Source organism: Mastigoproctus giganteus, chromosome 4, assembly GCF_048544385.1.
Source record: "Mastigoproctus giganteus isolate SK-2022 chromosome 4, ASM4854438v1, whole genome shotgun sequence".
NCBI lineage: Eukaryota > Metazoa > Arthropoda > Arachnida > Uropygi > Thelyphonidae > Mastigoproctus > Mastigoproctus giganteus.
The window spans coordinates 193109852-193129746 of record NC_143578.1 but is presented as its reverse complement, the minus strand read 5'-3'; the positions used below and the strand labels follow the sequence as shown (position 1 = coordinate 193129746).

The 19895-nt window shown below is 39.4% G+C and overlaps 1 protein-coding gene across 1 annotated transcript in view; it reads right to left on the bottom strand.

Moving 5' to 3' along the window:
* The window catches only part of LOC150087291 (2,4-dienoyl-CoA reductase [(3E)-enoyl-CoA-producing], mitochondrial-like), a 75612-nt gene that overhangs the window by 14004 nt on the left and 41713 nt on the right, over positions 1–19895 (bottom strand). Inside the window, exons 5-6 of the mRNA XM_090371958.1 lie at positions 16928–17027; positions 7462–7534 (exon numbers count right to left, since the gene is read on the bottom strand). Of these exons, the coding sequence (XP_090228084.1) occupies positions 7462–7534; positions 16928–17027 (173 nt within the window). The remainder of the gene's footprint in view (positions 1–7461; positions 7535–16927; positions 17028–19895) is intronic.

Here is a 19895-nt window from a genome sequence, read left to right as displayed (position 1 = left end):
ACACAGACAACCGAGTGACATTATAAGGGTCCTTCGTTAGACTAAAAAAAAAAAACAAAAAACACAGCATTTTTAAATATTTAATTTTTTATTAAAAAATCAAGTTACAGTAAGTATTAAAATCCATTAAGAAAAGATGAAATACTACTTGTTCAAGCAGAATTTAAAAAAAAAAAAAAAACACAAACTATTTCCAGAAATTAAAAAGAAAATTGGCATCTGTCAGGAGCCCTGCAATCTCCTTTCCTACACCTGAGGACACCACTACAGCTGCAGGTAGCTAGCTATAGTCACTGAATATCCATAGTGTGCATGCATGCACACGCATGCACCTGCTAGGTTAAGGAAACACATACACAAAAGAAGCATCGCCTCCTAACACTACGTTCCAAAGTAGAGATGAATGAGAAATAAATGAAGGTCACACCATTAGTTTGGAGGTAAATAATGAATAAATGATCGATACTTATAGAAATATGCATTCTACTAAAAAGAACCTAAACTAATACTTTAAATGAAGAGATGTACTCACTGTATGGAGACAGCCCTTAGCATTATCTCTTTACACTTATACTTAACATTTTATTATATACAAAAATTGTTATACTATTTACAGTTAAAATGTATGCAAATGCACACATAAAAAGGAATGACGTAAATATATATTGTAAGCTTTGAAAGTGACTGTGATTCTGGTTAAGTAGGGGGAATTATTTTTTATGTGGTCATGGATGTCTTTTGTGGTCTTTTTATGTACTCAAAAATGAGAGTTCTGCTGGAACTGTTTGGTGATCACTACAAGAATGATATAAAAGCTATTTAATATCACATCCCATCTGTACTGGGATGTGATATAGCCAAAGAGGAAAATCTGGTACGTTTTTGTTGCAAAGGGTGTGAGAAGATAAAGTGCAAATTCAGGATTATTCTGAATCTTGGAAAAACAGGTTTATGCCCTTGAAGGAATTAAAATGAGACCCACCAAGCACTCAACTGCTCAGCTCAATGCTAAAGCCCACAAATGAGCATCAGATAATACATATCCTCAATGGCACAGATCTCTGGTCCCACAGGAAGTAGCTATTGCTCATGTCTACTGTCAGGGAAACTGGAACTATATTGTGCAAATAGGATAGGTGGAATTAAGACCAGGATATGTCTGCCAGTAGACAAAGTTAATGATGTAGAATGGCTATCATCTTTTAATGTGATACTGTTATACGTGGTATTAATATGATGTATACAATGATATTACACTTCTGTTGCAAACAGTATCTGACAGCTGCCACTTTTTTTTTTTTTTTTTTGAAATTTGTAAATGAAATTAAATCTTTCTGTGTACCTTTGCCCATCAATATTCTCTAACTGGTTATGCAGTATTTTCTGTTTTCATTTCAATATACAGTAATACCCCGAAGTTACGCGATAGGTGGGTCCGACGAAAATCGCGTAAGTCGGGGTACAACTTTGCATATAAATACATGTAAATTTTACTTAATTGGGACCAAGGACTAACAAAAACACTAGTTTAGAAGAAAAATATTAATAAAATTGCAGTTCTTTATACATATTAATACAAAATATGTATTAAAAAAACAAATGACTTACGTTAAAAAGTTATTTCGATGTCGATGGCTTCATAAAATCTAACAAATTTGTCTGACGACACAGCGCCTTCTTTTTTTCACGCAGAATTTCTTCGTAGCAAGCTAATAATTTTTTCATTCCTTGCTTTGTAGCTATAACGCGTTCTTCGTTGGAGTCTGTTTTCTAAAATTTTTAAGCCCTTTACAATTGAGCCCTTTTCAATTTTCAACCTGTCAAGTTTGCAATTGTCATGTGCTTTTCGCCGTTGCTTCATTTAGGCCTGTAGCACGTGCAATATCACATGGTCTTTCATTTCGCTCAAAGCGTTTCACAATTTCATATTTTTTCTCTATCGACAGAGGCGGACTGGCCATAAGCCTTACCGGGGAAACCCCGGTGGGCCGGTGTGATTTTGGCCATAAACCATAGTATGAGGCCACTATAAATTTTCCCGGGTAAGAATTTTTGACCCAGTCCGCCTCTGTTTATCGATAATTGCTTTTCTTTTTCTCTCTGAATCTGCAGTGTCTTCACCAGGACGCTTCCTTTTCACGCCTTTTTAATTAAAAGTATTTTACTCATTTTTAGGGAATAAAGCACAATTACAAAACGAGGAGGCACGCTTGATACGCATAAACAAAGCTGCGCGCATGTAGCAACTGAATAAACAACACCATAAAGGCAGAGATACACTATTAACACCTCACATTTCTAGGGGTTACTACCATAAAACAATAAAAATCCAGTTGCGTTTCTGCTAGTGAAATCTGTTATAAACTGGTAGTAAACTCGATCTAATTGCATTTGCGATTATACCGATAGCTGGAATTGTGTTGGTTTTTACGTTATTATGGTGAAATGTGTTTCCCCTTCACTGATATCCCTTCACTGATATAAAAAACATAAAAGCAGCAAAGTTGAATTTTGTTCATCTTTCGCTCTCATTCTCCGCCGTCGCACCGTATATCGATAACATTTGAAAAACGACCTTGAAGATAGTGGGCGGCAGCGTTGCCAAACTAAAAAATTAAGAACCGCGTAACTCCGAGTTCGCGTAAGTCGGGGTAGCGTAAGTCGGGGTATTACTGTACTACATACGAGACATTAAATTTTTGGTTTGGCATTTAAAGACACCAGGTGAGCAAAAGCATTTAGGCAACTCCCATTAAAATGCCAGTAGGTGTCTAATCTTGCCATAAAATGAGAAGAGCTTTGGTTTTTCTGCCTAAACACAAACAACTGACAAAAATACAGCATTCAACATTGCATCTGCCAATCACCACCCAAGCATCTGGGTTTCAATCTCAAGGACCAGTGACCTTGAAAAATTCTAAAAAATATGATAAAATGCTTTATTATTATTGGTTTCCCTCATTTATTTTCATTTGATATTTTTAATAGGTTTAGCAAATCATAATTAATAGATCACCATTTTCAATTCAATAAATCAAATAGATGCTACATGAGTGACCTTGTCAAAATTGAGGATGTGAGTGATGGAAAGTTGAGCAAGGAGAATTGAGGATTTACTTAGCAGGTATAGGACAATGTTGAGAAAAAGTTGCAAATTAGGATTAAATTTGAAAGTGTCTGCAATTCTACCCAGACATGATTTATTGGGAGTATATGATGAGAGCCTTGATGAAGCCCTGGAGAGACTATGCAAGTCTCACATAATAGAATTTTTTCTCAGCATTGCTTGTTAACAGGAAAGAGTTTTTATTAGGATAGATGATTGATTTTTTTTTTTTTTTTTTATGTTAGTTGTTGGCACATCAGCTTCTGTGGCCATAATGCACCTCCCAAGGCCCGGTCGGCTGGGATAGATGTGCTTAAATAGAATGGGGTGCAAAAATATTAGCTGATGCTATCGAGGTAGTGTTCAGGGGTTGGAAAACTGCTAGCCTGGAGGGTACACAATAATAGATAAACAACAGCCACAACTAGAGGTGAAATTTATTCTAATGCTTCTTTCACTGGGTCATACAGCAGTCTGGAAAACAAGGTGTGGGAAACTACAAAGCCTGCTGGGGTCCTCATGGCACAAGAATATGTAGGTGGGGACATGCAAGGTTAACAGTAGAGGTGGGGACATGCAAGGTTAACACTGCTTTCATGGACTAATATTATTAGGAGAGTTCTGTAGGGTTCTGTGCTTGGCCCATTGTCATTTTTTTTTATCTCTATCAATGATATTGATGAAGGAATATCAGGCTTAATATCCAAGTTTGCAGATAATACAAAGGTTGGCATGGTGGTTAATGACAGTAAGCTACTGCAACAGGATCTATGAAAGTTAGGCAGATGGGCTGAGAAATGGCGATTGTAGTTTAACATTGATAAATGCAGAATACTGCACATAGGTAGCAACAACACCAGAATAATCTACCAATGTGGTGCTACACTTGGAATAGTGGTAAATAAAAAAGAGACCTTGGGGTAATTGTGCAGTTAGATATGTTCTCTAAGCAATGCAGACAAGCTGCTAGGGCAGCTCATGGGGTTTTGTCAATGATATATAAGAATTTTGCTAGCAGTGATAAAGAGGTGATTATCCCATTGTATAAGACAATGCTCAGGCCATTGAGTACTGCATAGAGATTTGGAGGCTTCACTTTAGGAAGGATGCTGAACTGCTGGAAAAGGGTGCAGATAAGGGCAACAAGATTGCTGAATGGAATGAAAGGGTGGTTTTACTAAGCCAGCTTCAGTTTTGCAAACTGATTTTTTTTCTTTTTTTTTTTATGTAAACCCCAAACAGGAGAGGTATTAGAACCTATAGTACTTAGTACCGTGCTTGGGTTGGAGGTTGAGAGGACGAAAGAAGATATTTGTTGACATTGGACTCTAACTTCTGTAGACTGTAATTTTCAGGAAATAAGTATGAAGGAAGGTTGTTCCAGAAAACAACATTTGAATGAATAAATGAGGAATATGAAAAGTTGGTTCTATGAGTTTGAAGTTGGACAGTAAATGGATGCTGGCTGGTGGTGGCATATGTTTGGACTGATTTGAAAGAGAGAGCGGGAATTATAGAAGCCAATTCAGAAGAACAGTGCCCATGGAAGTATCTGTAGAAGAGGCATGCAGCAGAAACAGTACGTCTATGAGACAGCGAGTGGAGAGACTCTGTTAGAGATGGATCATTAATTAACCTAACTGCCCTCTCTGAATGGAATCAAGAAGCCTGAGAGAGAGGTTTTGGGGGCACCACCCCAGATGTGAGAACAATATTCCATGGCAGGGTGGATTTGCGATTTATACAGAGTGAGCAGCTGTATGGAAGAAAAGCAAAGCCGAGAGCGAAAGAGAAAACCAAGTTTTTGAGATGCAGAAGAAGAAGCAATATTTGTAATGTGCTTGTGCTATTTGGTTATTTGGTGTTTTTTTTTTTAGGAGCATTAGCAACTAAGGCCATATTGCTCCAGGAATATGTGGTGGTCATTCCCTGACCTTTCCTCATCCTCCGTATTTGGTGGCTCACGGGCTTGAACCCCGGTCTAATCAAGAAGCATGTGCTACACACTGCTGCTCCTGCTCACCTGGCTACGGAGGCACCTGTGCTTGTGCCAAGAGAGATTAGAAGTCAGGGTAATCCCCAAAAGAGATATATCATTTTGCCTAGAAATCGGAGTGTCACCAAAGATAAGCATAGGAGCAGAAGAATCCTTTTTGCGAGATATAAGACAAGACTGAGTTTTAGAAGGGTTGAAATCAACTAAGTTGTCTTTGCCCCACTGGGGAATTACCTGAAGATCAGCATTTAAGGAATTGGTAGCAGATTTTCAAGAAGTTGAAGCTGATTGAGCAGGACAAGGTTTCTCAAAATGGAAAGTGGAATGCAATGTGCTATCATTGGCAAAACTATGGATAGGATTTGTAGTCAATGAAAGAAGGTCATTAATATACAAGAGGGAAAAGAGTGGGGGAAAGAACTGAACCTTGGGGGACACCGGCATTAGTGGAGAAGTTGAAGACAGAGAGCCATCTACCATCACCCTCAGTGAGCGATCAAAGAGAAAACTGGATAACCAATTACTAAAATCAGTTGGCAAACCATAAGATGAAAGCTTGTTTAGAAGACCTTTATGCCAAACACGATCGAAAGCCTTTGAGATGTCAAGAGCAAGTACTTGCGTTTCACCGAACCTTTCCATTGAATTAGTCCATAAATGAGTAACATAAGCAGAATATCACCAGTGGATCAACACTGACGGAATCCATACTGGAGATCGTTGATCAGACGGAAGGTTTCTATGTAGTTTAAGAGTTGGCAGTTAATTGATTTCTCTATTACTTTAGAAAGAGTAGAAATTATTGCAATGGGACGATAATTGGATGGGAGGGATTTATCACTTTTTTTAGGAACTGACTGGATATGAGAAAATTTCCAAGTAGAAGGAAAAACACCTTTGGAATAAGAAAGTGAAAAAAGGCAACAAAGAATAGGAGTAAGTTCATGAACACAGGTTTTGAGAACAAGTGGAGAAATACCATCGGGACCTGGAGCTTTCTTAGCATCAAGATTCGTCAAAATCCTTCTGACATCCTTTTGACGGAAGACCACAGGAGGCATTGAATGGAGTCGTGTTGGGAATAGTGGGAGGTGTTTTACCAAGATCATTAATACATGAGGTGGAAGAAAAATGGGATGCTAGCTGATATTCCCTGTCAGAGACTTGGCAATTTGGAATCTCCTCTCTTTGATCTTGTCTTGCTTAAAATGTTTCTACCTCATTGCGTCAAATTCATCTGTTGTCTCTACCGTTCTCTCAACTGCACTAATCACTTGGAGCTCTTTGACTTGCTCTCTTTGCAACTTGACTTTCTCCAGTCCAACTTTCCTAACAGTGAGGTAAGTTTCCTTGGTGATTTAATGTTCACAACTCCAGCTGGTCGAGATGCTGAAGCTTTAGCAATTACTAATGACCTTGCACAGATTGTTCATTTACCTACAAGAATGCCAGACAATCCTAATCATACAGCCAATACGCTTGATCTTTTTCTCACAAACAACCCTTCTAAGTACACGGTCGAAGTGAGAGGTCCTTTAGGCACTTCAGATCACAACTTGGTGATTGTCTCTTCTCCAATGGAACCTTTATCTCATGGCTATTCCCAACCTCATATTGTTTGGCATTACAAGAATGCAAAATGGGATGACCTGCAAGTCTTCTTTTCTTCTTTTCCTTGGTCAGATTACTGTTTCAAAACTTCTGATGTCAACGTTTGCTCAGATCGTGTCAGTGAAATTATTCTTGCAGGAATAGAATCCTTTATCCCACACTCCACTTTAAAATCTCGTCCTTTATCTAAACCTTGGTTTTCCAATAAATGTGCTAAGGCTGTTCAAGAGAAGAATGTTGCATATCGTAATTGGCTTGTTTCTAATTCTTCAGTTTCATTTTCTGCCTACACCAAAGCTCGCAACAATTGTAAAGCAGTTATTAATCAGTCCAAACTAGATTTTGAACAGGCTAAGAATAGAAAACTTGCTTCTTGCCCTAATGGTAGCCAAGCATTCTGGTCTCTTGCCAAAGCTATTGGCCGCAACTTTTGCCCATCTCTGCTCCGACCTCTGTCCAAACCAGATGGTTCTGTTGTCATATCAGCCAAGGATAAAGCTGACCTGCTAATGAAACATAACACCCTTATGACTGGTCAAAGAAAAGCATTTCTCTTGCAATGCAACTCTCGAACTTTGCAGTTGTTGGCAGTACACTTATCCTGTATATGTACTATTTTGATTAAATTAAAAAAATAATTTTTTTATTTAATTCCTGATGTTAAACAAAAAAATAATTTTTTTATTTAATTCCTGATGTTAAACTCACAAAAAAAAACTCAGTTTAAACCATTTGGAGTTATATTTACCTTTGTTATGATCGGTCCTGGTGCAATACAATTGAATCTCATTCCATATCTCCCCCACTCTGCAGCTAAAGACCTACCAAATTAAAACTTTTAGTTAAAAGTTTAAAAAAAAAAGTTAAAGATACTCAAAAAAAGTCTAAAAAACATGTGTATTCTTCATTATAATTTAAGAGTAAATGCCTATTTAAGATTTCTGCCCAAAAAATATTCACACCAAAAATCAGCCTGTTTGCATGCATTTGGGGGGTCATTATAAACTCCATTTGTTTTTAATTTTTGCACAGTGAAACACCTCTGTTCACCTAGTTGTAATTCACAATATCTTTCAATAAAAAAGTTTTTTCCGCTGGTTGCTCTATTAAAAATTCAGAAACTCTGTTAAATTAGAGTCAAAAAGACTTCACATGACCAAGTGCAACATTTTCGAAATATGCAAAAGATTTAGTTGTACTGCATAAGAATGAAATGTGCTGCTTTCAATCAATTTCCTTATATCCCTACTACTTCATATTTAACATAACACCAGTGTCCACTGGTGGGTTAAGTAAAACTGATGGGTTTTGGAGTGAAACCTATCAGGTTTCACTCCAAAATAACTACTGTTCACTAATTGTTAGTTCAATGCTAATGGCTGAAAAACTTTTAGTACCTTCCTAAATAATAAAAACATTTGTTTTACCAGTTTTGAAAGTGAAAAATTGATTATTTGGAATTATACACGAAAAGGACCTACATGACTATTTACTGTTTTGTCTTCCACTTAAACGTGCTGAGGTGCCTCCGTATCCAGGTGGGAAGGAGCAGCAGTGCGTAGCACACGCTTCTTGATTAGACCGGGGTTCGAGCCCGTCACCACCAAATACGGAGGATGCGGAAAGGTCAGGGAATGACCACCGCATATGCCGGAGCAATATGGCCTTAGTTGCTAATACTCCTAAAAAACAAACAACAACAACTTAAACGTGCTACTTTCAGTTTCAATGTAATGTAAACAATACATTGCTCATTCACTTGTTGACTTGGCTGATGTCTACTACAGAAATTAGGTAACCTTTATTTTCTGCTCAAGTAATTATTGAAATATTTGGGCCTATATGAGAGCTTGATGTTATTTGGTTTTTTTTTTAGGAGCATTAGCAACTAAGGCCATATTGCTCCGGGATATGCGGTGGTCATTCCCTGACCTTCCCGCATCCCCCGTATTTGGTGGTGACGGGCTCGAACCCCGGTCTAATCAAGAAGCGTGTGCTGCGTACTGTTGCTCCTTCCCACCTGGCTACGGAGGCGCCTATGAGAGCTTGAAGGACAGGGTGGATGCCCTCGAAGGATCTAAGTTGAGGGGCCCATCAAGCTCTCAGCTGCCCACATCAATGCCAGAGCTTGCACTTGATCATCACACAACACAGCAGCAACCCCCAAGGCAGAATGCGCTGGTCCCACAGGAACTAGTAATTGTTGGTGACTCTATTGTCAGGGAGATGGGGAACATGGTGTGTAAAAAGGATAGGTGGAACAGGACCAGGGTATATCTGCAGGGGCAAAGGTTGATGATGTTGTAGAGCGAATATCATCTTTTAAGGACACAAAAGGAGATATTGTTGTACATGTTGGCACTAATGATATTAAGAGTAGGAGACCAGTGGAATTACTTAACAAGTACAGGCCACTGTTGAAAAAAAGCCATGAAATAGGGTTGAATTTGAAAGTGTCTGCAATTCTGCCCAGACACGATAGGAGGGAGTATATGGTGAGAGCCTTGTCAATCGATTCGTCTCAGGAGAGATTGTGCAAGGCTCTTGGGATAGAATTTTTTTTAGCATGGTCCGTGCTTGTCAACAGGAGAGACTGCTTCTACAGGGATGGGATACACTTAAATAGAAAGGGTGCAAGAATATTTGCTGATGCTATCGAGGCAGTGTTAGGCGAGTCGGAAAACTGCTAGCTTGGGGGATTCGCAGACTAAAAGATTAATAGTAGTTGCACGTAGAGGTGAAAGTGATTTTTCCACTGATTCTATTAGAATAAGTAGCAGCCTGGAAAGCAAGGTACTGGGCATTTCAAGAACTGCTGGGAGTCATCATGGAACAAGCAAATACATGGGCTGTGTTAGGGTACATAAGAAAAGGTGCATTTATACCTGCATGTACACCAATCGTAGGAGTTTGGAAAATAAATTTGATGAATTTGAAGTGCTGGTCAAGACATGAAAGGCGGATATTGTTGGGATATATTAGAGACAAGATGTCACAGATATAAGTAGTGCATAAATGGAATTTGGCAAGCAAAATGTGTACAGAAAGGATAGACAGGAAGGGAGGAGGGGTTATTCTGTTAGTTAAGAAACAAAATCTTAGGAAATGCATCCAGTTGACATATGTGGACAGTAGAAGATAGACAGTTTAATGTGACATTAGCACTGGGAAAGCAAAAATGAGAGTAGGAGTGTGTTATAGGCCTAATGACTCTGACGAGTAGAACAAACAATTGTACAGAGAAATAGTGGGCCAGTAAATCAGAATGTCTTATAATGGAGGATTTTAACTTCCCGGATATTGAGTCGAACTTGTTGATTGTTCACTTGCACACTAGAAAGATTTCTGTGGATTTATTGGTTGACTGTTTTCTATAGAAGCATGTTTGAGAGACAACCAGAAGGAGTAATACCCTTGATCTGATTATCAGCAGTGATTACTCATGTATTACGAATGTGCAGATAAAGGAACCACTGGGTGACAGTAATCAACAGTGTACTGATGTGGGATTTATTTAAAAATTATCACTACCATCAGGGCTAAAGGGAAGAGTTTTTACTTTTTGTAAAGATGACTGCAGTGGTCTCAGACAAATTCTATACAGTGGGACCAACTGTTGATGTTACCAACAGCAAATTCTAAATGGTAAGCATTCAAGGAATTAATCTTGGACGCTACTAGGCTTTTTATATCAACTAAGAAATACTGTTCAGGTTTAGGCCTAAGTGTAAGTCAGATGAACTAATGAGACTAGTGGCAGAGAAATAAAAATGCATGGGACGCATATAAATTATCAGGCAACAGAGAAGCCTATAGTAGATATAAACTAGTCATTAATCAAGTCACAAAGGAGGACAGACAAGCAAAGGCAGATTATGAGAAATCTTTGGCAAAAGATGCAAAGAAAAACAGCAACAACTTCTTTACTTATGTAAATTCTAGAAGGAAGAGGGTGAATTAGATTGGACTACTTGATATTGAAGGTTCAACTGTTAATCCTGCTTAGGTAGCTAACAAACTAAATGAATAATTGCATCTACATTCACAGATAAGGAATCCTCTAGAGAAGTGGAGAACAGAAGTTTATCATACTCTAAAAATAGATAAATGATTTTGTAATAACTGAGAGGAAAGTGGAAGACAAATTGAAGTTAAACAAAGAAAGGCACCTCGGATGGATGGGATCTATTCAGTTTTATTAAAGAAGGCAAAGAAGGAAGCAATCAAATGTTAGCCATAATTATTAAAGCATCCTCGGATTGAGGAAAGGTCCTTGCAAATTGGAGATGAGCAAATGTATCTCCAATTCACAAAGGGGGATCAAAGGGTGATGAGCAATTACAGACCTGTTAGTTTAACTTCTGTTCTAGGGAAATTAATGGAGTAACTGGTTAAAAAAGCATTGCAGGGTCATCTAGACAAGACTGCTGTAATAATTCAGACAGTATGAGTTTGTTAAGGGGAAGTATTGTCTGGCCAAATGATTGGATATTATGACGTGGTCACAAAGGAACTGGATGCAAAAAATAATTGTGATATCATATACTTGGATTTCAGGAAAGCTTTTGATGCTGTTGCACATGGAAGACTACTATACAAATTGAAACAGTATGGCATTAAGGACAAGTTGCTACAATGAATAAAAGGATGGTTGAGTGGGAAAAAACAGAGTGGTAATCAATGGACACTCATCGTGGACTAATATTATTAGTGGATTCCCCAGGGGCTTGTGTTGGGCCTCATTGTTGTTTTCTGTATTGATCTTCAAAAAGGCCTCTAAGGTTGGGAAAGTTCAGGTTCACAATATTAAATTAATACACCAACCATTTAAATTAACATAGTTTAATATTTGCAAAAATAATGGATATTATAAAATAATCTATTTACAATGACTAACTTACTATACATTATAATAAAATAAAATACTTAAAAGTGTTAAAACTGTGCAATTGTAGCTTTCGGGGGTGTCTGCCTCCTTTCTCAACAACACACAGCACATTAAGCAACACATCCTTAAGTATCAGGTTCACGGCGCACGTGGTTGAACAGTATATTCTTCGTGTGTACCAGAACTGGAAGTGGCTCGGGGGGTTGCAAGGCAGAAACGCTCATCTTTTGTGAGGATTACAGCTTCGAAAAGGGGGTGAAGCTGAACACCCCCCTATCTCTATTCATAGTATTATTTTCAGATGAACCAATCCACAAGCTCTCGAGCCACTTGCGGTCCCAGAATTTATGCACCCGGTCAAGGAGGACAGCATTCTCTGGGGAGACCTGGTGTTGTTTTTCCCAAAAATGCTCGGCAATAGCGGACTTGCTAAACTCTGCAGTCTGTATGGCCCTCATGTGTTCCCAAGGACAATCTTTGAGCCGCCGCCGTTTCCCCCACATAACTCTCCCCACAATACGGGCATTTGATCTCGTATATGACCACACTGCTGGAATCCCTTGCAATGGGGTCCTTAACCTGCGACACTACTGTGTGCAACCTCCGACCCGGAAGCTGCACGCAACATGCCTGGAAGTACGGAATATCCTTGCAATACGTTCTGAAAGGCCTGGATAGTTAGAGATGTAGACTGTGGTGACTGGAACGGATGGATCTCTATGACTAGGCTCCACACCCCTACTATATTTATCTAAGATCCTCTGGGGGTAACCGCATTTCATAAGATCTGCCAAGATTTGTCCGATTTCTTTTTCTCTCTCCTCAGGGGTTCTACAATGCTTCCCAACCCTATCCAGAAGTGCCTTAGCGACGCTGTTCTTATGTTGTAAAGTCTGCGCTGACTTGTAATGGGTGTACTGGCTCCTACACATTGGTTTCCTATAGACTGTGGTCTTAAGTCTAGAGCCTTCTCTGTACACTATTACATCCAGGAATGGGAGGGCACCATCTACTTCTACCTCTGAGGTAAACTTTATGAACGGAGAGAAACCGTTGAGAAAACAAAGCACATCCTCTTCTCTCCCCTTCTGAACAAAAGTGAACGTGTCATGCACGTATCTCTCACTTCCACATAGGGAACTCCAATCTTTCAAAGATTCTATTTTCTAATTCTTCCATAGCTAAATTCGCAACAATGGTGCTAATGGGAGAACCCATAGCTGTGCCATGAACCTGCTTGTACATCACCCCTTGAAATACCATAGTGGTACTTGAGAGGCACAATTCTACACCACAGCAGATATCCTCCATATTTAAATGAGACCTAGCACTTAAAGTGTCATCTTTCTGCAGGGCCATTTTTAACACATTGGACTCCCTGGTTTATAGGGATACGTGTAAATAAGACTAAGACCCACTGTTTCTTTCATTGGTAGCCCTACCTATGCTATGTCTAAATTTCTGGCTAAGCTGATTTTCCCTATAGTAGGACGGTCTATGTGTGTGGTTAAAGATAGTAAAGAATTTGTTAATTTTGTGAAGAGCCAAACTATAGGGGAAATGAGACTATGATTTCGTTAGATGTAATGTCATTATTTACATGTATCCCTATAAATCATGGAGTTCAATGTGTTAAAATGCCCCTGCAGAAATATGACACTTTAAGTGCTAGATCTCATTTAAATATGGAGGATATCTGCTGTAGTGGAATTGTGCCTCTCAAGTATCAGTATGGTATTTTAAGGGGTGATGTACAAGCAGGTTCACAGCACAGCTATGGGTTCTTCCATTAGGGCCATTGTTGCAAACTTAGCTATGGAAGAATTAGAAAATAGAATCTTTGAAAGATTGGAGTTCCCTATGCGGAAGTGGAAGAGATACGTGTTCAAGGTTTAGGCCTAAATGGATGTCAGATGAACTAATGAGACACATGGCAGAGAAAAAAAATGAGATTATGAGAAATCTTTGGCAAAGGATGCAAAGAAAAACAGCAAAGAATTCTTTACTTATGTAAACTCTAGAAGGAAGGGGATGAATCAGATTGGTCCACTTGATATCGATGGTTCAACTGTTGATGATCCTGCTCAGGTAGCTAACAAACTAAACGAGTATTTTGCATCGACATTCACACATGAGGAGTTATTCAGCAAGGGGTGTATACTGCCAGAGGTGTATTCAACTCTGGCAGTAAGCTAGATCTTGTAATAACTGAGAGTAAAGTGGAGGAGAAATTGTTGAAGATAAACACAAGAAAGGCACCTGGGGTGGATGGGATCTATCCAGTTATATTAAAGGAGCCAGCAAAGGAAGTAAGCAAACCCTTAGCCATAATTATGAGAGCATCCTTGGACTCAGGGGAGGTACCCATAGCCTGGATATGTGCAAATGTGACCCCAATTCACAAAGGAGGATCAAAGGCTGACACAAGTAATTATAGACCTGTGAGTTTAACTTCTGTTCGCAGAAAATTAATGGAGGCACTGGTTAAAGAAGCACTGCAGGATCATCTAGACAAGACTTCAGTTATAGCTCGGACACAGCACGGTTTTGTTAAGGGGAAGTCTTGCCTGACCAATTTGATTGGATACTATGATCCAGTCACAAAAAGAGCTGGATACAGGGAATAACTTTGATATTATATACTTGGATTTTTAGAAAGGCTTTTGATACTGTTACACATGGAAGACTGCTGCACAAATTGGAGCAATGTGGCATTGGAGGCAAATTGCTACTATGGATAAAGGGGTGGTTAAGGGGAGAAGACAGAGAGTGGTAATCAATGGACACTGCTCATCGTGGACTAATGTTATTAGTGGAGTCCCTCAGGGTTCAGTGTTGGGTCCATTATTGTTTTCTGTATTCATAAATAATATTGATGATGGTATATCAAGCTTAATGTCCAAGTTTGCAGATGATACAAAGGTTGGCAGGGTTGTTAAGGATACTACTGATGCTATGCTGCTGCAACAGGATCTGGAAAGGTTGAGCATATGGGCTGAGAGGTGGCAAATGAAGTTAAACATTGACAAATGTAAAATACTACATATGGGAAACAGCGACCCCAGAGCAACGTATCAACTCTGTGGTACTACACTGACAGTGGTAGAGAATGAAAAGGACCTGGGGGTAATTGTGCAGGCAGATATGAAGTTCTCTGAGCAGTGCAGACGGGCTGCAAGAGTAGCTCATGGTGTCTTATCAATGATATACAGGAATTTTTCTAGCAGGGATAAGAAGGTGATTATTCCCGTGTATAAGGCAATGGTCAGGCCACACCTTGAGTACTCTATACAGGTCTGGAGGCCTCATTTCAAGAGGGATGTAGAGCTGCTGGAACCAGTACAGAGAAGGGCAACAAGATTAGTGAATGGAACAAAGGGTTGCTCTTACGAAGAAAGGCTTAAGTTTTGCAAATTATAGTGTCTGAAGACTAAGCACCGGCGAGGTGATCTGATAGGTGTATAAAGCCTTGAATGGTTTGAGCATGCTCAATGCTGATGGGATTCTTGCTCAGAATAATCACCTGAGAGGGCATAAATTCAAATTGAGGAAAGACATGTAGGATAGATGTGCGGAAATTTGCCTTTAGCCAGCGGGTAGTTGGCTGGTGGAACAGACTTCCATCCCTTTTGTGGAGGTTGATAGCCTAAATAAATTTAAGGCTCAGCTGGACAGGTATTTCGAACGAACGGAGGGGTGAAGTGGAAGGTTTTTTTTTTTGGCTGATGCTGCATAAGCTTGCTTTCTTGCATCGTATGCCTCTACTAATGCTAATAACACATTCACTTTTGTTCAGAAGGGGAGAGAAGAGGATGTGCTTTGTTTTCTCAACGGTTTCTCTCCGTTCATAAAGTTTACCTCAGAGGTAGAAGTAGATGGTGCCCTCCCATTCCTGGATGTAATGGTGTACTGTTTGAACTGTTTGGTTTTTAGGAGCATTGGCAATTAAGGCCACATTGCTCCAGGAATATGCAGTGATCATTCCCTGACTTTTCTGCATCCTCCGTATTTGGTGGTGACGGGCTCGAACCCCGGTCTAATCAAAAAGCGTGTGCTACGCACTGCTGCTCCTTCCCACCTGGCTACGGAGACACCCACAAACAAAGGTTGGCAGGGTTGTTAATGACAGTAAGCTACTGCAACAGGATCGAGAAAAGTTGGGCAGCATTAGTCTCAAAAAAATGTACCAACTGTGTCGTACTACACTCAGGGTAGTGGAGAATGAAAAAGACCTGGGGATAATTCTGCAGTAAGATATGAAGTTTTCTGAGCAGTGCAGACAGGCTGCCAGAGCAGGTCATGGGGTCTTGTCAATGATATACATGAATTTTTCTAGCAGGGATAAGGAGGTGATTAACCACTCATATAAGGCAATGATCAGGCCACACCTTGAGTACTGCATTCAGGTCTGGAGGCCTCATTTTAGGAAGGATGTAGAGTTGCTAGAACAAGTATGGAGCAGGGCAACAAGACTGGTGAGGGGAACAAAGGGATGCTCTTACCGAGAAAGGTTTAAGTTCTGCAAATTGCAGAGTATGGAGACTAGGCATCTACGAGATGATCTGATTGAGGTGTATTAGACCTTGAATGGTTTGAGCAAGCTCAATTTTGATGGGATTCTTCCTCTTGCTGAGATTATGAATCTGAGGGGCCATAAACTCAAATTGAGGAAAGACAGTTGAAGAATAGATGTGCAGAAATTTTGTTTTAGCCAGAGGGTAGTTCGTTGCTGGAACAGACTATTGATCTGTCATTGTGGAAACTGATAGCTGGCTGAAATAAATTCAAGGAAAAACTGGACAATCATCTAGAACGAATGGTTGGGTAAAATGGGAAGATTTTTTTTTTTTTTTTTTTTTTTTTTGGCTGATACTATAAGCTTGCTTTCTTGCATCATATGCCTCTGATAATGCTATGTGAGAAGCGAAGCACATAATTTGTATTTTCTTATCCAATTTTTTTTTTTGTCCAGTATAGCAAAAGCCTGTGGTTTCTTTGCACCATATGGCTAATGCTAATACTAAATTCAAATTGAGAAACACTGGGTGCAGGATAGGAGGGTAATTTGTCATCAACCATCACTGATTCAGTGTTGGAACCAAACTTTCATCTGGTGTTGGAGGATAGTTTGAATAAATTTCATTAAGTTTTTATATACTGCAATAATCCAACAATGGGATTTATAAAAACAATTGAATATACCTCGGAAGCATGGACAAAATTGTTTTGTAAATCATTATAATAAGTTAATTTGGATGAATACTGCAAATAATTTTTATATTACTTTGGAGTTAATATATATCTATTTAGAAATAATACAACTTACTTCATCAATGTTTCTACACCAGCCTTAGCAGATGCACTTGGAACCACAAATGGTGAACCATGATTAGCATATCCAGTACTAATGGCAAGAAAGCTTCCTCCTACATGTAAATGGTTAGAGACCTTATATTCACTTTAATCATTTAACAATTGGTGTAAGCCTTTATTATTACTATAATCATTACAACTATAAGTAAAACCTATCATTACCAACTACAACTCTATATATATCCAAAAATATAATTCAAAGCATGACTTCTAAAATAAATTCAAGGCAGAACTTCAGGTTACACAGACATTCTCTCAGATATGCCAGACAAGCTGCACTTGCTACATGGGAGTCTAAAATGCTGATGGAACTGATATTCGGGTGACACTCAAGTCAAGTGTACCCAATTTTGGGAGAAGTCCGGATGGTCTGTAACAGCCAAATCCTCTGCTTGCACCTTCACGATGGTGGGACTGTTAGTAATCCTGGGTATAACCTCCATACATAAGTATACGTGGTGGGTGACCACCCAGGTGTGAACCAACATAAGCAGGGTTTCAGGTGTGGCGCCCACACCACATGGAGGAATGCCGCCCCCTCTGTGTTACCAGGCAGTATAAGGTGGTAGATGACTCTCATCAACAGGTGCAATACCACCACTTTGCTTATTGGAGGCTTGAAGTGGTGGAACCCATGTTTAGTCTCTAGAGCTAAGTTCCGGTCAACATTTCCCTATCTCTTCCATCATGCAGTATGATTGATGACTTTTGAGGTTATGATGAACATCGTGTCGAGATGCAATATTCCTTACATTTCGAGGGTACAGCTCTAAAACAGTGTTCGCAGGCCTGACGCTAGTTAGTACACCGGACCGAACCTAGGAGGCTTCCGGATCAGCTAGTGTATAATCTTGCTACCTCTACTCTGCCAGATAGTGACTGGGGGAAGTCTGAGTAGTGTATATGCAGGGAGCATTGTTGAGGCCACGTTATGTCAAGGATCTGGGTATATTCTTACCATGTGTACGCCATATCCAAAAATTTCATTACTTCATACAGCATGTCCCACCCACTTTTTCTTACTATTGAATACACCATGAATTGTCAAACTAATAGAGAAAGCTTATCTGCGAAAAGATCTAAACCTCAGAAGCACTTTCTAATTCATTTCACAAATATAACGTGGTCTCAATTCTAATCTTAACGATGTCCATTTCGACTTGCAGTCTGCCATACGCCATGTACTTTTTCTGACAGAATCTCAGTTATCGGTTGATTCAGCTACTGCCTATCTCAGATGCCCAAATTATTCGCTGTATGATTCCTTTCGCCTCAAAGGTGGTACTTGTGCATATGTCCGTTCTAATATTCCCTGTCAGAGACTTGGCAATTTGGAATCTACTCTCTTTGATCTTCTCTGGCTTAAAATCTCTCTACCTCACTGTGTAAAATTCATCTGTTGTCTCTACCATTCTCCCAACTCCACTAATCACTTGAGCTTTTTGACTTCCTCTCTTTGCAACTTGACTTTCTCCAGTCGAACTTTCCTAACAGTGAGATCATTTTCCTTGGCGATTTTAATGTTCACAACTCCAGCTGGCTTCCGTTTTCTAGTCACACCGACCCAGCTGGTCGAGATGCTGAGGCTTTTGCAATTACTAATGATCTTGCACAGATTGTTCATTTACCTACAAGAATACCGGACAATCCTAATGATACAGCCAACACGCTTGATCTTTTTCTCACAAACAACCCTTCTAAATACACGGTCGAAGTGAGAGGTCCTTTAGGCACTTCAGATCACAACTTGGTGATTGTCTCTTCTCCAATGGAACCTTTATGTCATGGCTATTCCCAACCTCGTGTTGTTTGGCATTACAAGAATGCAAAATGGGATGACCTGTGAAATTTCTTTTCTTCTTTTCCTTGGTCGGATTACTGTTTCAAAACTTCTGATGTCAACGTTTGCTCAGATCAAGTCAGTGAAATTATTCTTGCAGGAATGGAATCCTTTATCATACACTCAACTTTAAAATCTCATCCTTTATCTAAACCTTGGTTTTCCAATAAATGTGCTAAGGCTGTTCAAGAGAAGAATGTTGCATATCGTAATTGGCTTGTTTGTAATTATTCAGTTTCGTTTTCTGCCTAAACCAAAGCTCGCAACAATTGTAAAGCAGTTATTAATCAGTCCAAACTAGAATTTGAACAGGCTAAGAGTAGAAAACTTGCTTCTTGCCCTAATGGTAGCCGAGTATTCTGGTCCCTTGCCAAAGCTATTGGCCTCAATTTTTGCCCATTTCTGCTCCCACCTCTGTCCAAACCAGATGGTTCTATTGTCGCTTCAGCCAAGGATAAAGCTGACCTGCTAGCATCCCATTTTTCTTCCAGCTCATGTATTAATGATCTTGGTAAAACATCTCCCACCATTCCCAACAAGCTCCATTCAATGACTCCTGTGGTCTTCCATCAAAAGAATATTAGAAGGATTTTGACGAATCTTGATACTAAGGAAGCTCCAGGTCCTGATGATATTTCTCCACTTGTTCTCAAAACCTGTGCTCCTGAACTTACTCCTATTCTTTGCCGGCTTTTTTCACTTTCTTATTCCAAAGGTGTTTTTCCTTCTGCTTGGAAATTTGCTCATATCCAGCCAGTTCCTAAAAAGGGTGACAAATCCCTCCCATCCAATTATAGTTCCATTGCAATTACTTCTACTCTTTCTAAAGTAATGGAGAAATCAATTAATCGCCAACTCTTAAACTACCTAGAAACCTTCCATCTGATCAACGATCGTCAGTATGGATTCCGTCAGTGTCGATCCACTGGTGATATTCTGGCTTATGTTACCCATTTATGGACTAATTCAATGGAAAGGTTCAGTGAAACACAAGTAGTTGCTCTTGACATCTCAAAGGCTTTTGATCGTGTTTGGCATAAAGGTCTTCTAAACAAGCTTCCATCTTATGGTTTGCAACTGT